The 10,246-nt window shown below is 42.7% G+C and overlaps 1 protein-coding gene across 1 annotated transcript; it reads left to right on the top strand.

Moving 5' to 3' along the window:
• Window positions 1-4,488: 4,488 nt before the first annotated feature.
• LOC136496277 (protein RKD3-like) lies at window positions 4,489-4,944 on the top strand. Its single transcript, XM_066491932.1, has 2 exons — window positions 4,489-4,689; window positions 4,795-4,944. Exons 1-2 carry the CDS (start codon window positions 4,489-4,491, stop codon window positions 4,942-4,944), a joined length of 351 nt encoding a protein of 116 aa, XP_066348029.1.
• The last annotated feature ends 5,302 nt before the right edge of the window (window positions 4,945-10,246 follow it).

Genomic DNA, 10,246 nt, shown 5'->3' with positions numbered 1-10,246 from the left:
TAGGTACCCCAGTATTTGGTCCTCGACAAGTGGTGACCGGGTTCACAGTAGTGATGGTACATTTGAAAACTTTCGATGTAAAATTTACAATGTAAATGCCAGTACCTTCCCTTTATATCACGCTTTTGGATTCTTTCCTTTTCATGAACAAATAAAATTCAGGTAAGATTCTGCAAGGGCAAATAAAAAAAGGAGAGGGCCATGGAATTAGACTTAGGAGAGATCACTACTCTCTGTAATGGCCGGCCACCTACCATACAACTTACTATCATACAGGAGCATGTTTCCAGTACAGAAGATAACTATGATTTTTTATTAAAGTGGCAGCTCAGCAGTGAAGAAATTAAAGTAACTTGCAATGCAACATGTGCTTTGAGATTGAAATATGATTAATGTGGCTAATGCATTGGAGATAACACTGATTGACCAGCAGGCACACAAAACACCGAGAAAGATACAAGTTTAGGCAACATCACATTTATGTTAAGAGCCAACCCCCTATGACAGGTAGGGCCACACACCTACACTTGAGAGTGCATTTCCTGACTTCACACCAAAATTGGGCTGAATTGGCTAAAATTGGACCATCGGCCGACCGGCCAATTTTGGCCAATCAGGCTCACCTTTTGCACATAGCTTCTAGAAGCATTGCACATCATGATGATGTATTTGGATAGTCAATTGGCCATACTTGGGACCACCCAAGTTGGGCCCCAGACTTGTTTTTTTTTCAATTTTGTATCTATTCAAATAAAGGACATGTACATGTGGAACCAAGTTATTTGAACCAAGATCATTTGTGTTATGCTCATTTTCTTTCAAGGGTGACCCTTTGTTGACGGTTTTGACTATGTAAAAATATGATGAAATTACCATCAACATTATTCAGCATGTCCTTTGTGTTGATCCAAATGATTAACTATAGGAAAGACATCCCACGATGGCGGCCTTCTAGGAAGGTATATAACTGAGAGGAAGAGATAGATAAAGAGAGAGAAGGCTAAATATTTTCTTTCGTGTTCTCTGTTTGGGTTAGCCATCTTATTTCATTAGTGTTACTCACTCTCATCACCCACACCCACACACCCGCACACACACATGTCGTTGGAAAGATAAGACCAGAGGTTGTTTCACGTAGCATATTAATTATTCAGGAAAATTATTCAAGTGTACAAGCACTTAATTATTAGTTGGCCTATGAATCATTTATTATTCCACAAAAACAAATCATTCTTATCTTAGCATTGATTTAACTTATTATATATGAGTAACCTTTGTAAAAGCATGTCGTTGTCTACTTGCATATTAGGGTCTAGAAACGAAGGTATATAGATTGGAGCTCTAGCTCAACAATGAGATGGAGAAGATCTCCTCCTTCTTAGGCTTGCTAGAAGAGATCATAACCAAGCCACAAGGCTCGCCTTGTTTTTCTCTGTGGGCAGAGCTAGACAGGCCCCGTGCCAAACGAGAGAGGGCATATTGGAAGTTCTAGTGCCAAGCAGCGGGAGTTGGAGATCTAGGGGTTGAGGATGATGATGAGAATGGTCATGGAGGGCAAGAGATAAGCCTGACTAGGCTCCATTGCATTGAACATGTGCTTTGTGTTGATCCAAATGATTTGATGTAGGAATGCCATCCAACGATGGCCTTATAGGATGGTATATAACTGAGAGGAAGATATAGCAATAGATAAAGAGAGATGGCTAAATATTTTGTTCCATGTCCTTTATTAAGCTTTGTGCGCTTTGCTCACTAGTATGTGTAGGAGCCCCCCCCCTCGGTTGCTTGAGTGCTAGTGGCAGACTGGTTCACGATGTTAGAGGATCAAGGTGTGGCCAGCGCTCGATGGGAGCGCATATCGGCAGAGGATGGCGACCGGTGGCTAGGGTTAGCAGTGGTGAGCCCTAATGTGCGATAGAGAGAGCAGAGGCCAGAGTGAGGGGAGTTGGATGGGCACAATGCTCGAACGATTGCTAATGACTGCTCCTTGCCTCTTTCATCTTTGTGCTAGGCCGGAAGTTGAAAATATTTGGCCCAACTCATAGGACCAGACTAGAAAACTACATGTACTATAAAGACTTTTTTGGGCCACCTAGGGTCGTGGCCCTAGGCCCAAAATCCACCCCTGGGCCCAACCCCTCGTTAGTCCTCGATTCAATTCTCATTACGTGGGTCAAGTTTTAGACTTTTGCTCCACCTCATGTTGTTTAGTGGACAAGTAAGTCCTACACGCACGAGAGGTGAGAAACCCATAACCTTCTTGACTTCTATCATCTAAGCAAGCCAAGCATGGATTACACAATAAAACCAAAGTAAACAAGCATGGTACAAAGGCACAAGGATCAATCACAAGTTATTGAGCTCAAATAGGTACTTTAGGTAACTAGTCATATTGTAACATACCATGCATTTACTTAACATGTAGTCATGTTATGCCATTTGCTAATGAGTCAGGGATGCTTAGAGGCCTGCCTTGAGTTTCGGGTGGTGGTGGTTTGACTTTGTTCATAGGGCGGTCTCATCATTCGAGGTCTCTGCGTCACAAGGTTCTTCACCTATAGAAGCATGGTGCAAATAAGTACAAGGAAGTAAACATGATGTAGATGTTTATGCAAGAACAGATGTACAATGATGCATAACATATAAGCTAATAGTATACAACATATGTACTTAAAGTGTAAACATATAGGTGTTGTCGAGGTTCCCATGAACCATCTAGGGTGTGTTGCCGGACCATCCACGTGATCTTGGACTATGAATGAGGTTGAATGGCTAGAACTATTTAGTGGAACTAGGCTACCCCAAGTGTCTAAGTGTTGGATCCCATGGACCATCTGTCAGAACTAGAGGATTGTCCATGCAATCATACCCACAAGTACTAGTAGCTTCGAGAATCCTCAGTGTGAAGTTTTGAACTCTAGTGTTGCACCCTTTTTTTGTAATTATATTCCCATGTGCGCATTAGATATCTAGGACAAGGCGAAGAGGAAGGGAGATGGGGCAGTTTGGGCCACGCTTGGTAGGTATAAAGACTTCTCCTTTGCAAAAAAGGAAAAAGCTTATGATGATATGCTATATAGTGTCATCAATTTGTGATGTTTAGTAATTTGCCTCTAATGAAAAAATAGAATTCGTTATGATATGTTAAAGGACCAGTTTATGATGATTTCTCTTGTCCATAGTGACATAAACCTCATTTTAGTTACTAATCCTTTGCGCCCCTTGCAAAACATCACAAAAATAGAATCGTCATAGATCGCCACCACATTTCTAGTAGTGATTGGTTTGGAAAGGAGAGGCAAAGTGTGGGACTTCAATTTTGTGGTGCCTATTTGGGTATCGGTATGGTTCCTCGACTCCAAGAAGAAATCCCTAGGTTTGATCTTAGATGGATGTACTAGCAATGATGGTATTGTTGTTGCTTTCTTGTTGAAGGCATTATCTATATATAGTGTTAGATGAATTTCTCTTTCGGGTGAGAACCTATGGTACATGCTCTGCTGGTTGAATCATGGCAATGAAACGCAAAATGCTCGTGTCATTTTCTTCTATGTGCGTGCTTTTGGAGGGCCTTCCTCATGTTTCATGTGTTGTTATAGTTATGCATGAATTTGAAGATTATGTTATGTGTTGTAGCTTAATGTGGCATGGTGCCACAACATTACCCTTCAATAATCATATGTCATAACATCTTAGTAGCGATAGAAAGGCCAGGAGCGGTCTTTGAATCGATTATATCATCTTAATGTAATTGTCTAAGTTCAATAAAGTATTCTTATATTATATAAAAAAACATTGGTACCCGGCACAACAAACAAGACCTACACAAAAACCAATCCGATGCATGTCATTGTGTTGTGTCTATATTCAACAATAGCAATTGAAATTGTTATCCCCTAACTTCCTATCAGGTATATATAGCAAAGCGTCTCCATTCATTTTTATAAAAGAATTGTTTCAGGAAGTATAGGAGTGTCCCTATCATTTTGAAAAATTGAAACGTGTTCATATCTCATACACACATGCCGTTGGAAAGATAAGACCAGAAGGTTGTTTCACGTAGTATATTAAATATTCAGGAAAGTCATTCAAATGTACAAGCACTTAATTATTAACTGACCTATGAATCATTTATTATTCCACCAAAACAAATCATTCTGATCCTAGCATTGACGTCGAATTGTGGAAGCAATTAACCATGAGAATTAATGCCATGAGCCATACATGTCGAATCTTAAATACCCCAGAGATCTTTTAGAATTGTTTCATAAAAAAAAAAGAGATCTTTTAGAATTAGCAAATCTCACAGAGATATGGAGCACGTTAGCCCTCATGATCCAGAAGAGAATGGAGAATTATACCACGTTGAAACAAATTGGAGACGAATATTGTAAATGTGCGCTATAAATAGATCCCTACCACTAGAGCTAGCAGCAGACATATACACATTCATCATTCCCCAGAAATTTTAGTAGCAGCCAGTAAACCATGCCGTCGTCTGTCATTCAACAGCACAGCCATGCCACAGATCCTTCAAGTAGCATCTCTAGGAGAAAGAAGTGCACCGATGACATGGTATGGTTCATCCACCTGCCTATGCGCCAGGCCGCCAAGGCACTTGGCATGTCTTGCGCGATGATCCAAAGGACTTGTCGCAGCAACGGCATCCAGCGATGGCCTTCCAGGAAGGTATATATATTTGATATTAATCTTCATGAATCGATCAGCAGTTAATACACATGTTATTATGTCATCTGACGCCTAACTATATATATGCTGCTACGTTCTGTACAGATTGGCGCTTTGGACCGCAAGATTTTAAAGCTGGAGAAGAACATGTTCCTGCCAAGAGACCGTGTGAAGAGAACCAAGATGCTGGATGAATGGAAAAAGTTGAGCCGTGAAAGGATGGATATCTACTGCAACTTCATGTCGTTGATATAATAAATTTAGTTGTAGCTCACCGCTTGCCGCATCCGCATATGCATTGCAGCTATTATCACCATGTTCGTGTTGCTTGGTATTACTATATATTACAATTGGGCATATCCGTGTAAAAAGAGTACTACTACTACTCATTTTTGCACCCATGCTCATGTATGTATCTGGTATAAGCTAGCGTTTATTTAGCCTTTTGCACCATGCATTACTGAAGAATGTCTTTTTAATATATTTGATTATGCATAAATTATTGGAGAGGTCTGCCACTCAATATATTGACACACTCTTTTTATGCAAGCGCCTAAAAGATGAACATGTAAACAGCCTGAATGGTTGGCGTAATTATCTTCTATCCAGTAACGCTACTGCCCACGCACTCCAGTTAACTGGAGTCTTTGCTTGGTTTGAAATGAAAATTTGGTGGGAAAACTGAACCCCCCCCCCCCCCCCAACATGTAAACAGCCTGAATGGTTGGCGTAATTATCTTCTATCCTGTAACTACTGCCCACTCCAGTTAACTGGAGTGTTTGCTTGGTTTGAAATGAAAATTTGGTGGGCAAACTCTCCCCCAACCCCCCCCGCCCCCCCCCCCCCCCCCCCCCCCCCCCCCCCCCCCCCCCCCCCCCCCGGGTTGGTTTCAAATATATATATATATATATATATATATATATATATATATATATATATATATATATATATATATATATTTATAGATATAGATATATATATTGACACACTCATACACTATCCCACTGGTTGTCCTTTTGGTAAAAATAAAATTAATATATATGCAAATTTTTTCTTTAAAATTTTGATATATTCCGTCTAGATCTATTGAAACCGGCCTCCGTTTAATTTTGTGTGACCCCCTTCTGCATCTTACAAAATGCCCAGAGAGCCTGCAGTTGATTCTTGATTGGTTGTAGTAATGCATTTGTTTGTGTGTGACACTCAAATCTGTCTGAGTATATGTATATATATAGTCACTCAAATAGGTTGGCCAAATGCTTAAATGCACTCGATCGGTTTGGATGAATGAGTACGTATGATTACTTGGCTTGGTTACTATATGCGTATATTCACTCAAGCTCTTGAGGAGATTATTATACATTTTTTACCGATTGCCTACGATCAAGTCAGAGATGGAAGATGAAGAATTGGAGTTGTATCTGATCGCATCAAGTTGAGAATCTATTTTTTTGGAGGACTATACATCGGAGACAAAGGAAAAGGGGGCGATGTCTGCTGCCTACAGGTCTGGTCGTAGGACTTCGAAGTGCTAAAATATACTGGCTGAGCATAAGTGAGTGCAGGATTTTGTAACCTGTGCAAAGGCCAAACATTGTCTAGGCTTAGCACAGAGAATTTCAGCCTCCAGCCCGACGTTTGTCTGGGGTATTCAGGATTTGTTGGCGGTTCTGTCTGGCGTCTTCAGGTTCTTGGGGCAGCAAGAACATTATAAGTCCACGCGCAATACATTAAAGGCAATGTTTGGAACGTAGGAATGCAAAACAGATGAATTAAAAAAAGCAAAAAGTAAAAAAGTACAGGATTCCAAAACACAGGAATGAAAAACTTGGGGTGTTTGGATTGTAAGAAAAGTTTTTGGCTGTGTCTAGAACAAAGGAATGGAAAAAATACGAATATGATAGGATTGGAACAACGTAAATGTAGCAAGCCCAGCACCTCTCACCTGTTGCATATTATTTTGCTCCGTAATAAAATCATCAAGGTAAAAATATTTCTATCTTCAAGTCATGACGTATGCGCTCTGTGAAACATGGGTCCACTACATAGAATACCACCGATATCTCTCCCTGTCCATACGCATTCTTATCTTCATCCATCACTTTGTTTTAGCCGTTCTCCCTATTCCTTCGTTCCGCCTAATATAAGGGCTTGTTCGTTTCATCAGGAATAGGGCCCAAGAATAATTCCTAGCCGGAATGATTCAATAATTTGTACTAATCTTAATGAGTTGGAATTGTTCATGGTGTATTCCGAGAAAACCGAACAGCCCCTAATAAGTTCTAAAAGGTATATCCGCGTATGGCTATGAAAGCTTCGGTCTTCACCCATGGAGTAGTGGCTGACCGGCTAGCTGCGCACGGCTAGGAAGGCCTCCTTTCTTTTTCACCCATCCATAGTGTACTGGCCGCCTAACTTCTTCTCTTCTGCGTCTCGATGCATTTTTCTTTGTTTTGAAGCAATTGTGGATATATCTCTCTTTTGCCGCTCAATCTTTTTGCATTGATTTCTTATCTGAGGTTTCTTGTGGGAGGAGAAGAGAGGAATGGGTAAGAGTTGCCATGATTAGAGAGCGAGCAAGATTTCCCTAGCTTGGTTCCGAGTGGATGTTTTTTTCCCTGTGAAACATACATGGCTCAGTTCCTTTCCTCTGGAATAGACGTTGGCTTTCCTGTGTTCCAAACGCAACGACACAATTCCTTTCCAAAGGAATGGCAAACTCCAAAATTCCTACAAAAATCCCCAAACAGGGTCTAAGTTAAAAGGGATGCTTGTACATGATGTTCAGAAGATAAAGAGAAGGACTAAAGGATTGTCGGTCAACTCATGCTGATGATACTACATGACATCCAGAAAATTATTGTCTGATCTATACAGAGGGGCAATGCCTGCGTTTGGGCTGGAGTTCGGTGCTGTGACTTGAGGCCCAGTCCGACTGGTTCAGGTACTGGAGCTGGCAAAGTATATGAGCAGTAGAGTTCATGTACGTATAAGAAGAGAAAGGTAAGAGTCTGAGAGGAACTAAAATACCTGGAGTTTGTGTGCTACCTGGTATACATGCATGCAATGATTAACAGGAGAGTCCTAAGGGAGGGCACCTGTAGTGTGAAATCGGCAAGGGGAGAGACACCAAGTGCAAACTAAATTGGTGGGACCAACACCAAAAAAAAAGATTCTTATTATTTGTTTATGTAATTAAGGGTAAAATAATAAATTCATATTAGGAGCAGGTTTTATATAATTGTAAAATAATAAATTTAAATTAGGAGCAGGTCAGAAAACAGGAAGAAAAAGAAAAGGAGCGTGCTAGCAGGGGTTTGATCTCAAAACATTTTGCCTAGAAAGCAAGAACTCAACTATTTGGCCATGTTGGTAGTTGTGTTTGAGTGATATATTTATTTATACTGGATCCATGCACTTAGCGCTCTCCTTATTAAGTCCCAACGTTCGAATTGAAGCATGTGAATGAGCAATACTATTGTTTTTTTGAATCCAGGTAAAACCGGTATGCATTAATATTGAAAATCTGGCCGAATATTCGTAGGATGGCAACAGCTGAAAACATTAAATGCTTGCCACTCCAAACAGGTCTGCAGCCAGAGTATAGAGAATGAAACACACGTCGTCGCCGTCGCCGTCGTCCGATCCCTGGATCGGAGCGGCCGGACTAGGAGCGGGGTAGGTAGGCTAGGGTAGCTGGGTACCTTTTGCTCCTCGCACTATATAAACCCCCATGGGGATCTCCATTCCTTCGCAGCTAGCAGTATAAGCACATATATAGAGGAAGAAGAACTGGTTCGTATGAAACCTAGGCATATTAGCCATCCATTCCATAGGGGAGATCCAAAGGCAAGCTAGGTTAGCGCGCAGCAATATAGGCATAGCCATCTAAGACAAGAGATCGTCGTTGAAAAGGCAAGGTTATCCGCAGCTAGCAGCCATGGCCGCCGCTCCACCCAAAAAAAACGACCTTCTCGCTGCTCAACAACTCAAGACGACGATTGTGTACGAGCGCAACGTCTTGCGTGAAGTACGTACGAGCTCGATCACGTTTGTTGTCCCTTTTCGATTGCATTCGGTGTGGTGCGCTGTTGATCGATTATATGTAGTGACTTATGAGGAGTATAATAACTTTTTTCTCTCCACGCCTGCTTGCAGATTAGGGTTCTAGACGCGAAGATTTTTAAGCTCGAGCTCCAGCTCAACAGTGAGCTGGAGAAGATCTCCTCCTGCTCAGGCTTGCTGGAGGAGATCATCGCCAAGCCGAAAGGCTCCCCGTGTTCCTCCCTGCGGGCCGAGCTCGACAGGGCCCGCGCCAAAAGAGAGCGGGCGTACGAGAAGTTCGAGCGCCAGCAGCTGGAGCTGGAGATCCACGACGACAACGTTCGTGGCGGCGCCCCTAACCCTCCTGCCGGCGCCGGCGGCAGCAACTAGCGCAGAAGCAACGAGCTGGGCGCGGCTCGCTGGCTTAGAATTAATTGTGCTGTATCTGTATGCGAGCTAGTTGAGTGATTTGTTCGCCATCATGTTGTTCTCTTCATTCCCCATCGTATCATGTTTTAATTTTTCTGTATGTGTCGTTGTATGCTAGATCTGATGTCATCAGTCAGATCTCAGCAGTAATATTTGTTGTTCTTCCTGATATATTTCTTTCCTGCAATTTTACATTTGAGTTGTTTTATATATATTTCTCAGCAGTCCCGGCGAGGCTCCCATCCCAGCACAAGGATCGATATATGATGCAATGCAACGATGCTTACCAGTTACCAGTTTGTGCTTCTCTAGAATTCATTTTGCCGCGCCGTCTCAATGCAAGATAGATTATCGTTTGGGGGTGGTTCGGTATAGGCTTTGCCCGCGCGGACGGCGCTGAAGCGGACGCGGTCGGTGTGACGGCGTCGATCGGCGTGGGTAGGAGGGCGAATCCAGCCGCGAATACGACGAGCAGCAGGTCCGCCGGCAGCGAGCACCTCCGATCCGATCCCCACCATGCCGCCGCACGCCATGGGCAGGAGAGAGAGACTAGCTCATGCATGTCAACATGCGCGGCTGATGCGTGGGCATGGCCATTAGCACGTGGCCAAGGAACCCCCCGTCTCGATCGATTTGGTAGGCAGCCGGCCGGAGCTAGCCTGTGTGTGCGATGAAGCAGTGTCAAGCAGATGCTCCACTTCATTCCTAGCCTGCGCACTTGATTGTATAGATATGGATCGGAGCTCCTGATCCAAGCAAGCAGCTCTGGCAAAAGGGCCGGATTGAATGGCGTGCCCCTTAGCTTCCATCCTTGTACGTATGGGTCGATGGATAGTGTCAGGTTCGCTCCATGGAGCAACGCCATCCCCATTATTAGGGCACAATGAATTTTTCTTCCCCTCTTAAGTTATACGAACGAGTTCCGGCGGGCCGATTGTATTGCCAGTACAAAATATGGGTATACTGAATGTTTTTCAGTATTTCAGCGCAGAATATTCGGCAGCTTCGTGTACAACGTGGACATGATGGGCGACGATACATCTTGTTTTCTTTCTTCACGACTGTTTCTATGGACGAATAATT

The sequence above is a fragment of the Miscanthus floridulus genome, chromosome 12 (assembly GCF_019320115.1).
Source record: "Miscanthus floridulus cultivar M001 chromosome 12, ASM1932011v1, whole genome shotgun sequence".
Taxonomy (NCBI): Eukaryota; Viridiplantae; Streptophyta; class Magnoliopsida; order Poales; family Poaceae; genus Miscanthus; species Miscanthus floridulus.
Note: the sequence above shows the minus strand (reverse complement) of the source record. Positions and strands in the feature narration are given on the sequence as shown.

Coding starts and splice junctions, on each gene's coding strand:
- LOC136496277 (XM_066491932.1), top strand. CDS start 4,489: ATGCCGTCGTCTGTCATTCAACAGCACAGCCATGCCACAGATCCTTCA. Junction 4,690..4,794: donor AGCGATGGCCTTCCAGGAAG/GTATATATATTT, acceptor CGTTCTGTACAG/ATTGGCGCTTTGGACCGCAA.